Source organism: Typopeltis vanoorti, chromosome 9 (assembly GCF_054136105.1).
Source record: "Typopeltis vanoorti isolate ZY-2024b chromosome 9, IOZ_Tvanoo_1.0, whole genome shotgun sequence".
Lineage (NCBI taxonomy): Eukaryota > Metazoa > Arthropoda > Arachnida > Uropygi > Thelyphonidae > Typopeltis > Typopeltis vanoorti.
The window spans coordinates 5,761,494-5,785,085 of record NC_143557.1 but is presented as its reverse complement, the minus strand read 5'-3'; the positions used below and the strand labels follow the sequence as shown (position 1 = coordinate 5,785,085).

The 23,592-nt window shown below is 35.0% G+C and overlaps 1 protein-coding gene across 2 annotated transcripts in view; it reads right to left on the bottom strand.

Annotated features, from left to right (window-relative positions):
* LOC150102860 (mitochondrial glycine transporter-like) overlaps positions 1-23,592 on the bottom strand; it is a 203,470-nt gene that overhangs the window by 46,993 nt on the left and 132,885 nt on the right. For both annotated transcript variants that reach the window (XM_090398598.1, XM_090398597.1), the window contains exon 8: positions 13,769-13,867. In XM_090398598.1, the coding sequence (XP_090254724.1) occupies positions 13,769-13,867 (99 nt within the window). The remainder of the gene's footprint in view (positions 1-13,768; positions 13,868-23,592) is intronic.

Below are 23,592 nucleotides of genomic sequence, written 5' to 3'. Positions count from 1 at the left end.
CGTTAGCAGTGCTAATCTCAGGTGGTATGGTAACTTAAACAGAATGGAAGAGGAAAGATTAGCAAAACAAGTGTTCTCTGCCAGGTTGGCAGGAAAAAGACCAGAAGAAGACCAAGATATAGGTGGATTGATACTGTGAAAAGTGCCTTAGAAGAAAGAAATATAAAGTAATAATCTTGACAGGTAACAGATTGATTTGGAGGAAAATTGTAGATAGGAAGTTAGTAATGATGTAGACTGTACCCTTGAGGGTACAGTCTACCATGAAGCATAGATTTTTTGGTGCTTGGAGATGTTTCTGCATGCCTCAGCAGCTGAGTCGATGTTTACTTCATATTTTTAAATGCTTTTACTTTTCTCATGAATATTTCTTGTATAAAGCTGCATAATAATTATTTCTAAAACTTTCATGTATATTTTTCTTTTCGATGTGATATTGATTTTATCCTACTGAAGATTAATAGTAATTACTTGCTACTTCAGATTTCTCTAGTGGCCATGTTGACATGGCATTTGCATCTCTACTAGACTGTCCAAGTTCAATTCTAGTTGCAGACTTCGGGAAATTTTTTCTAAGTTTTTCTTTGGCTGGTTCCCAAGTTGGTCAATCTCTGGCATGGGCAAGTAGGATTTTCCTCTAGGAAACTCGAATTTTTCATCCTGTAAACTCAAGAAAATTGACCATAGCAGAACTTACACTATTTCAGACACTATATCTTATTGTCTACAAATACAGCAAACAACTGTTAAGATGGCAACAGTTGTTCATCATACTCTCCTTCCCAAATGCCAGTTAAAATCATTGCTAGTTTTGGGCCAGGTAGAGCTAGCTACCCATTAATCTTCATATTCAGACAACTCCTATTGACTGACCCCCAATTTGTTCTTCTCAAAGTTTTTCTTCCATAACTTTTCTTTGCCTTTTCTCAAGTATGTTTAAATGAATCTTACCTGGAACTCAATAAAGAAGTCCCTCTGCAATTCTTGTACATTGTTTCTCTTTTTATAGATGAGAACTATGAGAATTCTATTTCAGTCATCCGAAATTCAATTCTGATCAATTTTTCTGAATTATGCAGTGTAAGTCTCTTACACTTTCTGTGGAGGTATAAAATAGAATATCACTTACTCTAAGCAGATCAGATTCTCCACATTCTAGGTGTCTTATGAATTTTTATATCTCTATCAAAACATTGAATCAATTAATGTTTTGTTATGCACTTCTAATTGCATTTCTCTTAAATATATTTTATCTGTGATTTTCACTGCTTATCCCATTTAATAATCTTTTCAAAGTATTTACTCCAGACATTCAGAATATCTCTATTTTGCTTTTTTTAATCACCTTTTGCATCTCTGATTAAAAATGGACACAAGTAATCTTTTTTTAAATATCCTTCAGGACATTCCATCACCTTACTGACATTTATCTTCTATATTCTCACCAAAGTGTTCCATAATTTTTGTTTACATACTTTTACACACTGCTTCACTTTGACATCCCCCCCCCTTGTATTCTCTTGGTTTAATGAGGCAGACTTACCAGAAACTGTTAGTATGATTTTTTGCTTTTCTAGGACTGATCCTAACTTCTTACTGTGAAATTTGGAATTTTATATGCTTGAAGACTTCACCACATGTGCCCCGCTGGCTGAATCAATCAATGTTTTCTTCAGAGTTTACAGGTTTAGTTCTTATTTATAAACTCTCTCCCTCTCTCTCATTTTTTCTTAATACTTGTATATTTAAGCCTACAGTTTGCCTTTGAAAGCTGTTTGCCACTGATTCTTGAACATGCTTTTATTTTCATCCTGCTCAAAACTAAAGTAATCAGTTCCAATTTGAAATCACTTATAACACAAATCAATGTGAAGATCACTATTACAATAATAATCAGTAAGGACTTTTTATTTCAAGTGATGTTCTCTCCATGTGAATTTTGTATGTCTTTATGCTGGAATATGGTATTACTGTTGGATTCTAATTATGTAGAAATAGAATAAATGTTGTTTGATTCAGAATCCAACATGACTTTCCGTCACAAGAACTATATTTGTAAATATTATTTGATGTAAATAACATATATTATAAATTAATATCATATAACTACCTTAATTATGTCAAATATTTAATTGCTTAATCAAAGAAATGTTTTAATGGTAAATAGATTCTGTATTAAATATTAATAAGCTGTTTTATTTATTATTTTGTCAATATTGTAAGAACTTATATTTGTAATTTAACTACGCATTTATTGGAATGCAAATATTCTATTTATTCTTTTCATGAAAGTTAACATTATGTAATAACTGAATGTAGTTATATAACCTAATGTAACATTCGCGAGAATGTTTACGTCTATCGGTTGTCATAGAGACGCGTGGAAATAAACGAGCGCGTGTGAAGGGAGCGTTTGTAGAGGAGAAGAGAAAATAGATACGTAGTAGTAAGTAGGGAGTCGGAACGGAACTTTGGAACTATAAGGTAGCAAGGAAGTAAACTAAAGAAGTAGAAGTAATTAAAAGAATCCTAAGGATAGGAGTTGAGTAGATATTTTTTTATATAAGTGAATCTTATAGTTGGCTGAAAGCAAAACCAGCCGTAGTAATAAAAAGAAATTATTGCCGTAATCGGATAATTAGAGAACTGGACATTCAAAGAAGAATACTGAATAAATCCAGTCAGTCTACAATTACGACTTATTTCTGTACTACCATGAAAGGGAATTGTACGGAGTTAAACTAGTTGATGAATGATAAATAAGAATAATTAATGTACCTTATAGTTGTTATCTGGATTTTTGAAGCGCGATTAGTAATGTTTTAGTTATTTAGTGTTTCGCAAGTGTGATAAATATAATTTGAAAGTGTGCTCACAAAATATTGGAAGTACTGAAGATTATTTCTGGTAAGGACAGTCATATTAGTTTATTTCAGTGTATGCAGATTTAAGTATTAGTTCCATTGCGCTGTTTCTAACATTAACTGTAGCTTACCATCGAGGCTGAGAGTTGAAAATATAGACATTGAAGTGATATCTACCGTGGTTAGTGCCTGTTATGAGTTAATCGTAGAGTGTAGCTGAGAGATACATGGAAACTGAATAAATAAGAAATTCTATTGTAATAATTTGAATAAAGAAACTTTGTGATTCTGAAACTGTGAATTTGTTTGAGAAAGTTTGAAAGATTGGATTAATATGAATGACTTGACTTGATGTGCTAACTTGACTGGTTTGTCATATTTAGAAGTGGAATTTATGTATTTGTCAAATAACCATATATTAAATATTTTGTTTGTTAATTTAAATATTGTGTTTGCCTGAATTTCTTTTTACTGCACCGTTCACAAAAACTCGAATCTAGCGGGAATCCCAGAAAGAAAGAGAATAAATACCATCGGCCTGATTGAATGAAAAGACTGCTAACTAATTTTAAATTAAACTTACTAATTCATATAGACTTATCTAAGGATAGAGTGGCGCAGTATAATAGAAATTTCTCTACCCTTAGATCAGTGATTAATTTGCAATTAGTTTCCCTTTATTTGATAAAAGTGACTTATAGCAAGATGGTGGATTCGAACGTCAAAAGAGAAAGAGAACACGTCACGACATTACTAATGATTAGTCTACATGCTGAACAGAAATTCAGCAGGCTATCTTGGAGAAAAGAGCACAGCCGATTATTAACTATGCAATTTTCCCAAACCATTTGTATAAGTCTGGTATTCATTTCCTGCTCTATTGGTTATATCTCCAACAAAAGCAACCTTTTCTTTATGTCAAATGTCATCTCTAATGACTCAAACTCTCCTAATGATCCAGTGGAACCCTTTGTGGGACCGCAGGCAAAAATAAGATTCACGGTATAATTTTCCATTTTGAAATTTATCCACATCTTTCTACCTGAAAGTGCATGCCATTCAAGAAGTTTATCTTCATGTTTAGTAAATACCTCTTCTATTTCCTGATCACTATCATCTGAATATAATATCTTTTAGTTATTGCTTACTAGTATTTTGCTTGCTTCTGCGTTGTGTTGGTAGCACTGATTATATTGCATCAATACAGCTGGTGCTCACTACAGCAAATACTTCTACAGAAACTCATTCACTATAATCAACTAGTTCACTATAACCAAAAATCCCTGATCACTGCTCCATAGATACAATGCTATGCTAAAAAAAATCACTATAGCAAACTATACACTACAGCAAATTGCTGTTGAGGTTCTGTGACTGTAGTGAAAGTCAACTGTACTTCCCTAATTTTTCAACTAGTTCTACTTCTTTTCTGTTGATACTGTTTATGGTGGTGCTTGTCCTCAGTTCTGTTTGCTTGTTGAGTTTGTTCCAGTAACTGACTTCATTGTCTGTCCTGGTTCTCTGAACACATAGCAGGGGGTGTTCTTGTAATGTCATGTCCCATTCAGCAGGACATTTTTTGTTTGTGACTTAATGATTGTAGTATAATTTTGTAGGTTTTTTTTTCTCCCCTCCTGAAGATGTGTACCACAAGGTATACATGAAACTAGAAGAGGAAGAGAAAACAGACTTTCTTGTATAATGAGTACAGAGTATCCATTATTATAGAATCCTAAATGTATTATAGTAAAAAGTATTTATATTTATTATATTATATTGCAGAATGATTTGAATAGGCTGGAATTGTGAGCATTGGAAAATGGGTGTCAGTTCAATGTCCATAAATGTAAAGTCATTCACTTCAGCATGATTACATATTATATTGGTGGGATCAGGCTAGAAGAAACTGATGAGGCTAGGGATCTCGGAGTGTTAATAGATAGGAAGTTGAAGTGTAGGGGACATGTGGCAAAGATTGCAAATACAACTCAAAAGATAATTGCAATGCTGAAACGAATGCTCACATGTAAAGTTAAGGATGCTATTTTGCCTCTTTACGAGGCCTTGATAAGACCTCACTGGGACTACTATGTGCAGATCTGGTCTCCTGGTTTCCATTGTAATTTTGATATATTGGAGAGAGTACAAAGGCGAGTGATATCAGGATTGTGGAATACTGATTATGAAGACAGACTGAGAATTTGTGGACTGCAGACACTAGGAAATAGGAGAAAGAGGGGGTGATATAATTGAGACTTACAAACTGCTGAAAGGGTCATACAGGATTTCAATTGATGGGATTTTCCAATTTAAGGGAGGGTGGGGAAAGGATGAGAGGGCATCCTTGGAAGCTGAGAATGAAGGCCGCCAAGAAGGGTGTAAGGGCTAGATTTTTCTCTCAGAGGGTGGTGCGTGATTGGAATGAATTGCCACTGGATGTTGTGAGTGCAAGCAGTGTGAATGAATTCAAGAATAAGTATGATGCTGGTTTGTGTAGTATGTGGTCTCCCTCGATGAGTCTCTGACTCCCTGGAGGTCTCTCTTAATAATAATAATAATATAGATATTTTGTCTTAAGTCATCAGACATCATCAGTGTGAGCAGAGAGCAACAGTAATGAATTTGAATGAAAAAAACAGTACAGCCCATGCATTATATTGGAATCCCTCTACACCAAGGGTATAGTTAAAAACTACTGGGATGAAAACAAAATTATATAATTTGAGTTTAAAAAATTAAACTTAAGAATGAAAATTAAGGATAACAATTTCCCCCTTTTTAGGAATGGTAAGACAGTCGTTATAATTGAGGTTAGGACAATGCAGTAGGACTTCAGCACTTTCTTTGTATAAATGTTCATGTTTATTCATGGATCTGTGTAATAGTATAATCTTTCCTATTGATTCCTGCGACTGGTGTTTTCAAATTATTCAAATTTGAAAACACCAGTCGCAGGAATTCAAATTTACAATCACATCAGGTTTACAATCACATGGAAGGACAAACTATACAAACAAGTGGAAGTAATGGCAATGGGCTTACACTCTCATCTTACCTAGCCAATTTTTATCTTGAACCCTGGAAGAAAGAATCTTCTCTTTCTACCCAAAACCATCGATTTAGCTGCAGTCTATAGATGATGTCTTTGCAGTTTGGAGTTACAAAGAACCAAAACTCCATTCATTACTACATAAAATCAACATCCTAGTACACATGAGAAAAAGAATCATCAAAAGCAATTTCCTTTTAAGATGTACATATCATGTAAACATGATTGATCCATTTCCACTTCTATCTACTGAAATCCAACTTTGACAAGTTTCTCAAAATACAGTATTATAAAATCCTTAGTGTCTAGACCACATAAAATTTGTTCCTCTGAAGAATCTCTTAAACAAAAATTGGAAATTATCAAACAGCATTAATAAATATACACAACTCAAGAATAACACAGAAAATAATTAACTTTCTTAATACATCTACCAGTCTCTGCACAGTTAGCCGAGTGGCTATGCGCTTTGCAACCATATGCCTGGGGAAGAATGTCCTAAGTTCGATTCCTGTTGACAACGGGAGGAGCTTAAGGATCTTCCTCAGCCATAGCCAAGTTAGCCAGTCTTGGGCATGGACAGCAGGATTTTTTCCCCAGTTTATCTGGGGTTTTCAGGCAAATCAGCCCCATGAACACACATGGATACAGTCATGAATATCGCCCTTAGGAGATGCAGAGGAGTGGCAAACCGGCTGCATTAATACGGCAGTAACCCCTCATCAGGAGGGGACTCAACCCATCCTAGACGGATGAGATAGATAGGATAGGCTATCGAGACAGCTACCAAGAGGAATTGTGCCCTTCAAGAGTTGAAGTGAAAAATAGTAGTACATGTGAAAATTTTTAAGCTGTTTGGTGTGAAGTTGAGATCAATAGAATAGTATATCTAATAGGATGTTGTTATAGACCAGGGAATGTAGAGAGTATTGATTGTGACATGTTTAGACAAATAAGTTGGGCAAGTAAAAGAAAGACGATCCTAATGAGAGATTTTAATTACAGGAATGTGGATTGGAAAGAAATAGTGTATAGTAACAAGGGGAGTGAATTTGTTGAGGTTTCTGCAGGATAACTATTTAAAGCTGCATGCGATGGAAGCAACACGAGGTTTATCAGTGTTAGATTTGGTAACATCTTCACAGGATGTGGTTGTGAATGAGGTATCAATGCTACCATTAAAGTGATCATGGGGTTGTTTTTGGAAAGTAGTCAAACAGGAAAAAGTTCTTATCAAGCAGGTCTATATGTGGAACTATAAGGTGGGAAATTATCAGAAGCTCTGTAGTCAACTAGAATCAATACTTTGAGTTGATGAATTGTGTAGAAAAGATGTTGACAGTGCATGGGAAATGATAAGGCAGTATCTAACAAGCAATGTATAACTGCATACCAAGACTTAAGTGAATAAATAGAATAGGAGTGAGATGGATGAAGAGGGAAATCAAGCAAGTAGTGTTACAAAAGAAGTTGTCATGAAGTACAAGACATTTCATAGTGAACAGATGCATGAAAAAATAAAGTGCAAGCCAGAAAAGTGGCAAGCATAGTTAAAAAAAGAAAAATTAGAACATGAGAAGAGATTGGCCAGTCAGGTCAAAGCTAATCCAAGGGAATTTTTCTGCTGTGTGGCATTCAAGAGGAAAAATAATTATGGTAGGTTGATGTTGGTGAATAGTTATGGTAGGAAAGTAACTTTAGCAAATGATACAGTGGAATTATTTAATGAACACTTCATCAGTGTAAATCATAGTGGTGTGAATGATGCTGTGCAACATGGAGAAGGGAGGCAAGAATTAAGAGAATTAAGGTTAAAAGAATCAGAGGCGTATCAAGTGTTGCTCAGGTTAGATGTTAATAAAGCTATGGGAATGGATGACATATCACCACATATTTTTAAAGAATATGCAAAAGAGTTAGCCATGGCTTTGTCCTGGTTATTTAATGTAAGTCCTGCAGTGGGGAAGGTTCCTAAGTAGTGGAAAGAAGGCAAAATACCTCTCCACAAGCATAGTTCAAGAACAGAAGTCTCCAATTATAGGCCAGCCTGTATATCTGCAGTTGTAATCAAAGTGTTTGAAAAACTGGTTAGAATACAGGATTGGGTTGATGAATATAAGATTCTCTATGATGGTCAGCATGAATATGTGAAGGGCAGGTCTTGTTTTAGCAATCTGCTTATGTTTTATGATAAGGTGAGGAATGCGTTAGATAAGGGAGTATTATATATATATACAGTGACATTCTTGGACTTTGAAAAGGATTTGGCAGATTACAGAATAAGTTGGTGTACAAGCTGCAGAGGATAGGAAAAGATAGTATATTGTTAGATGGGGCGGTGGCTCTCTGAATGATACCAGCAAGTTGTGTGCGATGGAGCTGTGCCTCAGAAAAGGAAGGTGACTAATGGTGTGCCTCAGGGTGTTGTTCTCCCCCCCCCCTACTGTTTAACTTATTTGTTAATGGTATTTCATGTAGATCTTCAAATATTTGCAGATGATGCAAAGTTAGGTAGAATTATCAGGAGTAGTTCTGATGTTAATTCGCTAAAGGAAAATATGAATAGACTTTTAGCTTGGACAAATGAGTGGGGTTTCAGTTTTAATATTAATAAATGCAAGGTGATACACTTTGGGATACAGAGATACAAGGCTGCATACTGTATTGATGGAACTGTACTTCAGGAAGTGGATCAGATTTAGGATCTTGGAGTGATGTTAGACAGTGGACTGAAGTTCCTGGGGCACATTGCACATGTTGCAAAGACTGCACATCATATTGCTGCTATGATAAAAAATACATTGAAATATAGGAATAAGGGGGTGGTGGTGGTGGTGCCTCTATATAAGGCAGTGGTCAAACCACATATGGACTATTATGCTCAGATTTGGTCATCTAGTTTTCATTGTGATGTGGAAACACTAGAGAGGGTCCAAAGACAAATAACCAAAGTGATATCAGGACTCTGCAGTGTTAGCTATGAAGAGCATTTCAGAGAATTTGGATACAGAGGTTGGTGGATAGGAGGAAAAGAGGAGATATGATGAGATCTTCAAGTTAGTTAAGGGATTCTATCAGATTAATACAGAAATATTATAAAAAGAGTGGGATGTTAAGATGAGAAGTTATCCCTGGAAGTTGTATAAAGATGTGATGAAGAAGGGTGTGAGAAGTAGATTTTTTCCATCGAGAGTTGTTAGTGAATGGAATGTATTGCCTAAGTGCATTGTGAGTGCAGATAGTGTAAATAACTTCAAAGCTCATTATGATAGCCATGTTGCTGGTTGAGTGGGCCTACCATGATGAGTCTGTTGACTCCATGGAGGTTACAAAATAATAAGTCAAAGATGCCTTTAATATATGGTATTAGAGTTCTGTGGACTTTTTGTCTTATTATTTTCACAAAAATAATGAGAAAATATAACCATCACTACCTATAACACACCAACCAAATTCATAATCCTTCTCCAAAAGACAAACTCTCACAAATGATTCTACCTGTATGCAAAGTATCATGTTCGTGCAACTTGTCTTACTATGGACAAACATTAAGATTTGTCAATAAAAATATCTCAACATCAAGACCACAATGGGCTCATCAAACCTTACAAATCTGGATTAGCACACAACATGGGATTGAAAACACTAGCCACAGGATCCAATGGGAAGACACCAAACTATTACACAGATTCATGTATAAACATGAATGTTTATACAAAGAAAGTGTTTGAAGCTCTACCTCACTGACCTAACCTCGATCATAACAACTGCCTTGTCATTCCTAAACTGTAAGAAACTATTATCCTTAATTGTATTAAATAAATTTGCATTCTGAAGTTTAATTTTTAAACTCAACTGTATACATAGGACTACAATGTAATGCATACACCCTACTGTTTATTTTATTCAAATTCCTTACTCTAGTTCTCCACTCATGCTGATGATGTCTTATGATATGAAAGACAAAAAATTTGTATAATAAATTCATTTTTACTGTGGTATATGTATGATTTTATAATAACAAAAACATAGTTTTACTTGAATATAACTCACTTTTTTTTCCCAAAATTAAAGTTAAAAAAATCTTGGTGCAAGATATATGCAGGGATTTTCAGAAACTAAAGTTTTTCAGAAAAAAATTAAATTCACATTTATAATTAAATTCTTAGTATTCATTATAATTTATAACTACTCATCAATTAAATTTTAATTATCAACATTATTTATGCGATCAGCTGCTCATCTTCATCATGCGACATATTTGAACCTTTAGCAACAATGCTTCTATAATTGAATTAAAACAAACAGTTTCATTATTGCTTTTATCATTTCAGAATCATAAGATTACTTCAGTTTTTTTTTTTTAAATCAATGATTTAAAAAAAAAAAACCTAAAATGGATATGACTTACCAAGAATCTCCTAATCGCTATCTCTACTTCCGGTCTCATGAGCAGTTTCATCATGTACATTGTCAAGGTCATCTACCCAAATAGCATCATCTTCGCTCCCATCCAGGGCATTAGAGATGCTGGTTTTTAAAAAACTCTTGGCAACTATTTCTGGTAAAATCATGTCACAAGCTCTCAAAATCCAGTTGCACAATAGTTCTAATGATGGTCTTTTAATCTTCCTTGCCACAGTCTGGTCATAACTGCTGATTGCCATCCACTCCATGTAGAATTTTCATACGTGGTTCTTGAATGGTTTGTTGATCGATACATCCAAGGGCTGTAGACAAGGTGTAAGACTATCAAGAATAATGGCCACATCAGTCTTTACATCCGAAAGTTGTTTCTATTTCAAGTCCTGAGTATCTGCAAAAACCATTCGACACGACGAGAGTCAGGTGTCAAAATAAGGCCCCTGGCCATTTATCTCAAACTGTTCTAATGGAATCTTGAAACCATTGTAGTGTCCTTCCACTCTTTTTATTGAACTCTTACATGAATTCCAGGGGGAAATTTCCTCTTCAGCATTGTTTTCCTTTTGAATATTACGTAAGGAGGCAACTTTCATCCATCTGCAGTAATTGCGAGCATGATGGTGCATCGCTGTTTTTCACTTCCAGTTGTGCTCATTATCAGTTTTTCACCTTTTTCTGTTATTGTTGTTTGGCATGGCATGTTGAAATCAAGGAGCATTTGATTGGCATCGGCTATTTTGTGATTATTACTCTTCCTAAGCTGAATCACATAGCGATGAAAATCCACCACTTTATCCTCAAAATCTTTCGGCATTCTTCGGCAGAGGAAGTCCTTCGACGAAGGAAAACACTTTTCCTCTTCATTAATCAACAACAAAGGCAAGCCGATGATTATTGAGTTGAAATGCTGATTCTGTTCAACTGAATTCCAAACGATCCAAAACTGCCATAACAATATCCACTATTTCTTAAAGTTTTAAACTTTTTTTTATGTGCGAGGTATATTCAACACTTTTTAATTTCTGTTTTCGTAAAGTAAAATCAGGGGTGTGAGATATATGCAAGGGCGAGTTATAGTCAAGTAAATAAGGTATTTTCATATGCAGTTTATTTTGAAATATGTTCCAAATGAATGTACAACCGAGAGTTTACAACCTCCTCTAATAATACCTTTTATGGATCCATGGGCAGAAGCATGTCTCACTGTACAATTTAACATGTTGAAATTTCTCTACATTGCTCTAATTGAAATTATTTGCCATTCAAGAAGTTTATTTTAAAATTTAGTATTAAATATTATAGCTACCACTTCCTTTCATTGATCGTTATTTCCAGAATATATCATCTTATAGTTATTATTTATAAGCATCTCACCTATTTTAATCTCCATCATCACAGTAACACCAATTTATTATGTGAATTCCACCCATGAAAGATTGTAATATTCTAAAATGCACAATATCATGAAGCTAAGGATTAGATAGTCTTGAAATCATTCTCTACAGATCAAATATGAAATTCTTTTTCAAGCCACTACAGGCCTCCAATAAGTAGTAAAAGTGAAATCACTTTTACTGCTTATTGGAGATTAGTAAAAGTGATTTCAATTTTTCTTTTCTGTCCTGGCAAACTGAAGAAAACAGTGGAAGTGTGATTTTAAATGGGTGATACTCCGACTTGCATGACATTTGATCACATAAGCTGAAGTAGAATATGTTATGACTGGCTGTCCTAAATTATCCAGGCAGACATGTCATAATACATTACAACAAAAAGTGAGGTTTGGATGTAAATCTAAAGACCTAATAAGTTCATTGCTTCTTCATTGAGTATGTGGAGGTTTCCTTGCAGTTATCCAATTTTACTTACCCTTCAGTAAAATAAGCATTTGTGTCCCAATTATATAAGAGAGAGTGTGTGAGTGTGTGTTTGTAAATCTGTGAGTGCAACATTTAGGCAAATGACTGTTTAGCCTATTATTTGGGTGGAAAAGCCAGTTTCCAGAAAGGAGAAAATCATGCTCCCTCCATCTAAAAAAATAGGTTCAATAAAATTCCTTATTAAAAATTTAACCTATTTTTGATACTGACTAAACTAATTTATGATTTCATTTAAATTTGGTGCATTCATACGAGAACTAAATGACCTGCCCTAACATCAAAATTCATGCAGTGAGGACCGTTTGAAGTTTCATTAGTTTCTCCATTTATTTTGAATAAAGTAAAATAACACACTCAAACATTAATGTTTGTTTTGAGTGCGAAATTTTGCATGATAGTTTTCAGCGTACTACTAATGGTAAAATGTATTATGGTTTGACCAGCTCAAACAGTTCTTAAGATTTTTCTGAATGATACTAACAGCTTCAAGTGCCTCCATGAGTACTACCATATCTCCATATGCATTATTTAGAGTAGTGCACAGTGAGGCCTCATGGAAAAGGCAACTAAAACTCCCAATTTTCTGATTGAAATATCTTCTCTAGCTCTATGTGAATGGGGGGGGGGAGAACTGCTGTTCTTGGACTGACTTGTTTATTCACTACAAAAATATTGATTTTAGTATGAATAATTTTATAAAGTTGTTTTTACCCTAATGGAGGTCATACAATAGCAGAATTGGTGGATAAATTATAATTGTTTTACAATTATAAAACACTTTCAGAAGAAATTTAATTTTTACTGACTTTGTTTTCTCCAGAGAAAATGACATGAATTTACTGCATTTCTATCACTATTAAACCTTAACAACAACAACAAAAAAAAAAGCTTACAGGTCTTTCTGAATACTCACGTCTACATTCCTTTGGCCAGCTAGTGAAAGATGAGAGGAGATATCCTAACAGAACACAGGAAAATATTCTACTTAAAATGATTGCGAATGGAGTGCTTCACTAGAAGGTTAAGCCAGACTGGCAGAATAGGTAAATGTTAGCTAACTATCACAATAAAATGAACACCATCTTAATTAAATTAAGTAACAAATCAGAAAGAATAAAGCCCTCAGAAACGAATTAATTTCCAAATTCTAAAATAAAATAAAAAGCCTATTCTCTGTAGATATAATATAAAATGAGGCTTTTTTTTTCAGTGAATATGACAAAATGTCATAATTCTGAATTTATTATTAAAGAAATTTCAGTAAAAATTTCAAGATTCTCATATGTATACAATTAACATGAAATAATGAACAACAAAATACTCACCTATTTCAGAGTTCTGCAAAGCAAAATAGAAAAAAAAAATACAATCCTGAATAAAACTAGTAAAGCAATACAAGTCAATATATTATAATTAATTCTTTCTCATTAACTCATGCATACATACAGTTCTTGAGTTATAAACCATTTACATTTTACAAGTTACTGTGAAAAACTGTCATCTCCATTTCTTAACACTTAATTTCTTAAACTAATGTGCTTATTACTTACAGCTGGGCACTGATTTCTTTGCCTGTGTATAAAACATTAAATAAATGCCAGAAAATGGAGCATCCCTCACAAGAGTAGGAACTAAACCAGAAAAGAGGCCTATCAAAATAAAACTTCATTAGCACTTACAACACAGCAAAGCATGATGAAAACATTATTATAATAAACAGAAAACTAATATTACATTCACACTATACTCAATATGTTATAATTTTCACAGAAATTATAACATTAAATATAGATTGAATATGAAGTATAATTCTAGGACATAAATAAGAACATAAAAGTGTGCACTGCCTCTCAAGCATACTTGGAAAGGGAAGAACTCGCAAAGTAGTGGGCATGTGCAATTGGCAGACACAAGCAGACTTTGATTTGTAGACTTATGGTGATGGCAGAGTAAAGCAGACAACTGCTGCCATTTTTTATTCCTTACCATAACTGGTATGATTGTCAAAAACAGTTCCAGTTCTATGAAAAATGTTTGAGTTGCAGGGTTCAGGAAACTTTACTTGCCTATATCAAGGATCAGCTAACAGAAAGGTAAGGGGGGGGCATGTGATCAGTGCCTAGGATCACGTCTAATTTTTCTACTGTAAATTTTGTATTATGGAGGTTATCATAAGGCAGCTTCTGAACATTTAGACAACTCTTTAAGAGTAGAGTTAATGTTCTCTGTAAGAGGAAATCTTATTTTCCTAGCATGAACAAATTGTCTGTTCGGCCAAATGTTACACAAATAATCACAGTAAATGCTTTTAAACTTAAAAGCTAGCAGTGATGATGATGCAGTGATTTTTTTTTTTTTTTTTTTTTTTTTTTTTTTTTAATGTAGCTCCCACCATAAAAGTTATTTGCAAACCAGCAGTCCATTTTTACTGTGGATGGGCTAAGGATTTTTTTTAATATATTATTTTGTATTTTTTTAAATTTATTTTTACATAGTCTGGAAACCCTGCTCTAGTTTTTTCGAGCCACTTGATACCACAAATAAGTGGGGAGATGGTCACACACACACACACCAGGCAATGAAATTCATCTCCCACCTAAAAACAATCACAAACATCCATGCCCACAGCAGGATTCAAACCCATAGCCTGCTGGTTGGAGAGCAGGTACACTAACCACTTGGCCAACCAAGCAGGCAAAGATACTTATAAAATATTTTTATATCCCCATAATAGTATTATTTTGTTTTTTTATTTATTTCACTTCAGTTATGTGTTTTAATTAATATCCCATCAGAAACTGGATCTGTTTAATTTGGATCATCACTTGCTTTTATATATAATGTTCCAAAGTAAAGATATTCCATTTCTAATACTTAAAAATCATTAAAAGCAACATTGAAAAAAAATATATATATATATATTACATTGATGTGTTTCTATATAAGATTAAATTAAGTTGATTTAATTTAAAAATATATATATATATATATATATATAAAAACAATTTTTTAGCTCACTGATATCTGTTGTCAATGCATACTTTTTCGTGTCTCTTTAATGATTATTTCTTTAAGACTGCCTATTATAGCCAAGTAACTTATTATTATATGGGCATATCTGTGGAATCATTAGTTTCATAGTGACAGTGACATCCTCACCATTATTCAAACAATACCTATCATAACACTCCTTAAATTCCTTCACTGTCAGGGTGCTCACAACTACTTCTGACAATCTATTCAAGAGCAATATGCTGAGCACCTTCAGTTCATCTATTTCAATTCTCACATCAATCTCTGTTACATCAGCAACTGCAAAATCTCTTACAAAGTGATCAGTTAGTAACTCAACTATTTCTTTAATAAATTTAGTTTAATCCTTTATCCAAGTGTGAGCAAACAAAGTTTGCACCGGAAAGTATCTTCAGGACTGGGGTAAGGTAGTACAACACCGGGCAACTCGTTGCAAAGGTGGAGCAAGCTTACATCATTCCTATCTCAGTATAGTTCGCCCACCAATTAGAGATCCCTCGACACTTCTGCGCATGTCAGAAAAAGGAGAATCCATTCCGATAATAGGGTAATCAGTCTGTCTTCTAGGATGAGTTTGTTTATTATTACAGGTTGGAAAATTTAGCTTATCTTTTACGAACATTGCTGTTTTTAAAGCGTAACTATTTTGCTTGTATAACAGTGGAAAAATGCAAGTAGAGTGTTAACAAAATTAAAAAAGGTATAGCATAAAACAAAAATATAACTAAGTTTATTTTTAAAGAAAGTTTTCTATAAAATAAAAATAATTATACAGAAAAACAGAAATTATTTCAAATGAATTTAGATATTCTAAACTTACAGTTGAGAGAACTGAGACACTTTAATGTCCTAAACTGATTAATTATTTATGACTTGTTGTGACTCTTAACAAACCCATGCATAAAAAATGTTGGAAAAAATACCATTGTCAAATTCTTTTAATCTTCAGAGTCATCTGAATCGGTGTCCGAATCGCCATCACTTTCACTTAAACTGATCACCAAAGGTTCGCATAATTCTTTGATAATTCCGTCTCTGTCCCAATATATATTTTCCAATGAGGTGACATGACAGCAATATTTTCATCAGTTTTGAACTGTAATACTTTCAATCGCCTGTTCTGAAAGCTTAAAAAGTTTCGACATGTCAATATCTCCAGTTACGTTGCGATGGCGAACGAAACTTTTCATTTCTGCCCAAACATACTCAATAGCATTAATATCGCAATGATATGGTGGTAGCCTCAAAGCTAGAAATCCATGCTCTTTGAGCATCGTGTCGAATTTAAAATAGTTTAGTTGTGGACGAGTTTCTTTTGACCAAATTAAGCAATTCAATTTTTTGCATATCTGGGATGTGAGAAATGTTATTTGCAGAGAGCCAATCCATAAGAACTTGCTTCTTATTAGACCAATTTGGAACTTTGTTTAATCGAATAGAGTGAATATGAAGCGTTATCAATTATAACAACAGCATTTTTAGGAAGGTTTGGAATCAGTTTTTCTTCTGCCCACTTTTCGAAGATCGTAGAATTCATTTCCCTATCTATGGCAATTGGCTTTGTATAGCAAGTTTGAATTCGGTAAAAAACCCGTTTCTCCACCCGCACACAAAATTATTATGCGCCGTGAGGCATTTCCGGTTTGTAGCACTCCATGTTCTTCTTTAGACTGCCAACATTTTCTATAAGTTAAATTACTATCAATCCAAGTTTCATCTAGATACACAATCGGTCTTTTCTCCTCCCTGAAACGTCTTATTGCTCTCAAATACTGCGTTCTAGATAAAACAATGTCACTTCGCTCCATGATAAGTTTCCTTTTATTCTGGGATTTTTAAAACAAAATCCGATTTCATGAAGTATTTTCCTTAAAGTTTCTCTTTTCCAAAGAAAATTAATTTTTTCTTTAAGCACAGGAATCAATTTCGGAACAGTTGGCACTCTTTTCTCGACCACGTAAAATTTGTGAATAGTTCTTCTTATAACGTCTACATCAAAATCATTCGAAGCTACGGTTTTGATGGTTTTCTTTCTCTGGCGCTTTTTTTAGGAGAATTAAATTTTGGCTTACCTTCACCTTTTGATTCCCTATGAATTCTTTTAACAGTCGACCCCGATATGCCCACAATTGCACTTGCACATTTTATGACTCGAGAAAGGGGAACAAGAAGAAGACGGCCTTCTGACAATTCTTTTTCGCAGAACGTCAGCACATTATTCAATATTCTTTTGCAAGAGCTACTGAAACGTTTAACAACAGAACTTGTTGACTGTACTGGATCCATCATACAAATTAATATTAAAAAAATAATGCAAAAAAGCGACAACAAAAATCAAGCTAACATTAGTACAGCGACAGACAAGAAAGCACATGATTTCGCATGTTGGTGACCAATTCGTACATCCTTCGTTTCTTTCTCCCCTTCAGCATGAATTGACTATTCTTGGCAAAATGCCAAGGAAGGATCTACAAATGGTGGGCGACTATATCTCTCATAATGCAAAACACATCCCCTTGCGGATATGTATAATGTTATGCATTAAAGGAAGGGCCACTACCCAGACTAGTTTTGACCTTTATTGAGGTCTCTTCAGTGGGAGCCAGGCCCAGATGTGGAGATACCAGGCAGAAGCAATAGCAAGGTCATCTCTACCTACAGGAGTTGCAAAATGGTGTGCCACCTTTTTTATTAAATTACTCTGGATTTAGAGAAAGATGTTGAAAGTTTATTTTTCACTTCGTTAGACCATAATAAATTTAGTTTAATCCTTTATCCACATGTTTTGCATTATGGGAGATACTGAGATAGGAGTGATGTAAGCTTGCTCCACCTTTGCAACGAGTTGCCTGGTGTTGTACTACCTTACCCTTACGGTGTTGTACTACCTTACTTTCAGGATACTGAAAGTATCCTGAAGATACTTTCAGGCACAAACTTTGTTTGCTCACACTTGGATAAAGGATTCAATATTCAATTGAAAAGCTCTGATAAAGGTTCTTCATGTCCTAGATTCAAACCCAGGATCTTTCTGACCAAATGACTTTGTTGAAACTTACTGAGTTATGCAGGCTCAATTCTTTAGAATTCCTATACTGGATGATACTTCACACCTTTGCAGCTGCTAACTCAATACAAAGCTCAAATCCACCCAGCCATGGAATACTGTTCTCATATTTGGGTTGGTGCACCAAAATCCTCTCTAAGATTGCTCACTTCTATCCATAAGAGGGCAATTCGGCTAATTAATGATCCTTCTCTCACATGCCCCCCTTCAATCCCTCTCTCACTCACTGATGTTCAGTTTCTGCCTTGTGCCTCTTCTACAGATGCTTTCAAGGACAATGCTTTGCTGAATTAGCCACTATTATTCCTCCATTCTTCTCCGAAATCATTAAAACAAGAGCGACTACTAACCAACACCCTTTTACAGTCCATCTTGAAGTTCACCAAACCGACTTCACTACCTCTTTCATTCCATCCATTTCTGTCCTTTGGAACATTCTCTTGCACTCTGCCTGCCCCAAAGATTACGACCCTCAGCTATTCAAGCAAATTGTGAACAGACTCCTCCTCCTCTCTTCTATTCCTCTTGCCCACACACAGCACTAATGTACAATAAGTCTAAAGGTAGTGCAACACCAGGGCAACTCGTTGTAAAGGTGGGTAAAGCTCTGATCACTATTCTTAGTATTTCCCATAATGTAAAACACATCTCACTAAGAGATGTATACTGTTATACATTATGGGTGGGGGGGGGGTCACTACCCACACCAGTTTCAACCTTTTTTGAGGTCTCCTCAGTGAGTAGCTAGACCCTGAAATACCAAGGTTTTTAGTAATACAGAGCCTTATCAACTTTATCTATATAAGTTGCTACAAGGTGCTTTTACTTTGAATAAGAAACTCTGGATGAGATAAAGATGTGAAAAGTTTTTTACCTTGGGGATAATATATATTAAGGATACCAAGTAATTTTATAAACTTGGTTTTTTTACTCCTTCTCCCAAGTAAACAAAACAGTTAAGTTTTGTTGAACGTAGTTCAAATCTAAAGGTAGTGCAACATCAGGGCAACTCGTTGTAAAGGTGGGTAAAAAACTTTTCACATCTTTATCTCATCCAGAGTTTCTTATTCAAAGTAAAAGCAACTTGTATAGGTAAAGTTGATAAGGCTCTGTATTACTAAAAACCTTGGTATTTCAGGGTCTAGCTACTCAGTGAGGAGACTTCAAAAAAGGTTGAAACCGGCCTGGGTAGTGACCCCACCCATATGTATAACAGTATACATCTCTTAGTGAGATGTGTTTTACATTATGGGAAATACTAAGAATAGTGATCAGAGCTTTACCCACCTTTACAACAAGTTGCCCTGGTGTTGCACTACCTTTAGACTTGAACTACGTTCAGTGCAAACTTAACTGTTTTGCTTACTTGGGAGAAGGAGTAAAAAAACCAAGTTTATAAAATTACTTGGTATCCTTAATATATATATATATATATATATATATATATATATATATATATATATATAAATTGTAAAGTACTGCCATAGTAAGTCCTTCCCTAGCAGATTACTACAGCGGTACCTCGACTTACGAACTTAATTCGTTCCTAACCGCAGTTCATATCTCGAAAAGTATGTATCTCGAAACCCAATTTTCCATTATATCGTATGAGAAATCAATTAATCCATTCCCAGATTCAAAAACTAAACAAATATAAAAACTATTCTCAACTAAATGAAGAGAATGCAAAGAAATGGAGAAGGAGCATTTTTACACTATAAATATGCATTTTGTATACCATTACATATTGATTTTTATTTATGAAGTCTTTGGTTTTACATGATTAGTATGAAAATAATTTTCCATTAAATTGTAAAAAAAAAAATCAATTTTCTTGTGGCTGGTTTTGTGGTTCAGGAGTTTGATTTGTTGTCATCAGTTGCTTCTTTTTGTCTCTTAGGTGAGGGAGGTTTAAAAATCCTAACCAATGTTGACTGAATCTGTCATTTCCTTAACACCCTTCTAAAGTGATTAATGACACTGCCATTGAATATATTGGTGGCTCTAGAAACAACACCTTGATTTGGATGCCACTTGTTAACCAATACTTGCAATTTGCCCCAGTGCTGCAAGATTTTTTACGTCACTTGTTGGAATAGCTCCCTTTTTGTTGCTGTCTTCTTCATCCTCTGAAGACATTTGCTTTTCCTCCTCATCCCTTTCTTTTTCCTGCTCTCTTCTTAACTCCTGTAGCTCTTCAGTGGTCAGCTCAACATTGTGCTCTTCTACCTCTGCTTCATCCTTCCAAATGCATGGTCTTGTGCAGGGAGACAACTGTATATGTAATGCCAATTTCGCTTTCAGGTCTTTCCAATGCATTTCCTCAGACACAGTCAGGCCATAACTTTTTCCCAGGCTGATTTTAGAGTTCTCACAGAAACATCTTCCCATGCCTGACTAATAAGATGCAAACAATGAAGAATATTGCAGTGATTCTTCCAGAATTCCCTGAGGGTTAATTCTGTGTTGGTGATAACTTTGAAACATCTTTGGTATAAAGCAAAGCTTTTTGAAGTTGGAAATAACATATTGATCCATTGGTTGTAGGAGTGGTGTGGTATTAGGAGGTAAGAACTTAATTTTGATGAAATGAACATCTTCATCCAAATCTTCTTCCAACTGTGGTGGATGTGCTGGGGCACTGTCCATTATAAGAAGAACTTTCTCAGACCCTTTTCTTGTAGATACCGTTTCACTTTGGGAGCCAAAGACCTCTGTCATCCACTCACAGAAGAATTGCCTGGTTACCCAGGCTCTGGTGTTACCTCTCCACATAACACTGAGTTTGTGGCTGTTAACTCTCTACTTTTTAAAGACTAGGATTTTCAGAGTGGTAAATCAACAGACTCCCTATCCACTTGCATTGCCACAAAAAAGCAAAGTTAGTCTGTCTTTCATTGGCTTGTGTCCTGGCAATGCCATTTCCTCCTTAGTGATTCCTTCTCTTAGGCATTTTCTTCCAGAAAAGCCCAGTTTCATTGCAGTTGAAAACTTGTTCTGGTCTGTAACCTTCTGACTCCATCAGTTTCTGAAATCACTTCAGCACAGTGAACCTTTCAGCAGCTTCGTCAGCACTAGCACCTTCTCCATGTCTAACAACACTGTGGATACCGGTTCTATTCTCGAATTTCTCAAACCATCCTTTGCTAGCTTTAAACTCTTCGCCGATGTCTTTGCTACTGCTAGTGGATGGCAAGTTCTGCGAAAGATCTTTGTAAATAGTTTGAGCTTGTAAACAGATCATGTTTTGAGATACACTATCTTCTTTTCGTCATTAATCCAGACAAGTAGTACAGTTTCTGTTTCTTCCATAACTTTATTTCTTCGAGATGACACGATAGATACTCCTTTGGCCACATCCAGTTCCTTAGAAAAATCTGCTTTCTTGACAATTGTAGATATGGCAGATTTGGACAAGTCATACTGCTTGCACAGATCACTTTGCCTGACTCCTTTCTCATATTTTTCCACAGTTTCTTTCTTAATTTCTATTGTGATTTTCTTCTTCTCTTCTTTCTTAGTTTTCTTTGGCCTCATGTTGAAAATAATACACTGATCAGTGAAATGATGCTTATCTGGTTGATTATTCAGAAAATAAATGTGAAGCTACAATGAAACATGTCACTTATAAAAAGAAATACATACAGTACACATAATAAATACAAACCTAAAAAAAATCTTCAAAAATACCAAAATAGATACACAAAAAGCAAATACGGGCAGCGTTCGTCGTATTTCAGATAAATACGACGTAGTAACAACAATCGCTACACTAGAGACGGTTCAGCACGTGCTCAGCTAAATATGCATAAAAAAGCTTAAAAAAAGTATAATGTAAAACAGGCTTTAGTTCATTTGAAAAGAAAAGCCATCACGGTTTGTATCTCAAGGTTAAAATGTGTTATGAAAAAAGTTCGTATCTCGAAAAGTTCATATGTCGAACAGTTCGTAAGTCGAGGTACCTTGTATCTCGAGTATATAGAAGAGTCTATTTGTCACCATATAATATCAACCTTCACTATGGGTATGTTATGTAGATGATGTTTTCGATACCTAATATCCTGTACACCTCTGTATTATTATTATTATTATTATGTAACACCTCCAGGGAGTCCATCACGGTTTGTATCTCAAGGTCAAAATGTGTTATGAAAAAAGTTCGTATCTCGAAAAGTTCATATGTCGGGCAGTTTGTAAGTCGAGGTACCTTGTATCTTGAGTATATAGAAGAGTCTATTTGTCACCATATAATATCAACCTACACTATGGGTATGTTATGTAGATGATGTTTTCGATACCTAATATCCTGTACACCTCTGTATTATTATTATTATTATGTAACACCTCCAGGGAGTCCAAAGACTCATCGAGGGAGGGCACCTACTGTACAACTCTCCGTGTCCCCGTTCCATCAACTGCCATTACCTTCATCATTTACACCAATGCCATCTACCGCCGCCCACCACCACCACCACCACCAGTATTTTCACAGACAATCACAAACATCCATGCCCACGGTGGGATTCGAACCATACTCCAGGAAATTGACGAAGTCTCTGACTTCGTCAATTTCCTGGAGTATGGTTCCACTAACGTGGTAGACTGCTGATAATCTTTTCACCCCAAAATGCATAACCTTACACTTTGCTACATTAAACTGACATCCATTCTTCTTAGCCCAGTCTGCCAATCTATCCAAATCATGTGTATTCATTATTGCTCTATCCAATTTGGCATTGTTGGCAAATAAGTGAACAATTCCGCTCAGATCCTTTCCTGTATCATTAATGAACAAATTAAATAGCAGTGGTCCAAGAACAGAACCTTGTGGCACACCACTAGTCACAAGCCTTCTTTTGGACTCTACTCCTGAATAAACTACTCTCTGACATCTCTCCATCAACCACCCTCCTATCCATCTCACCAACCCATGTGCTGCAATTTACTGAATAGAATTCCATGTGGTATCCTATAAGACAGTGCTATGTGAAAAGGTTACATCATTAATAACTTCTTATCAGCAATTTTCTTCCAAATTAAACTGCTGTTTATCATTATTCCAACATTATCAGATCTTACATGTCAGTCTTCTAAAGCACTTCTTACAGTATCAGTTCACTTAGATGTTATTCTTTTTCATTCCATCCAGGCAAAAATCACTTGTTTTGCTAACATTTCCGCTCCCATTCCATTTAAGTCACCATACTACCTGAAATTAGCTCTGATAACAAATTGCTGTTAACAAGAAGTCCTTTCCTAATATTCTCGTTTCAA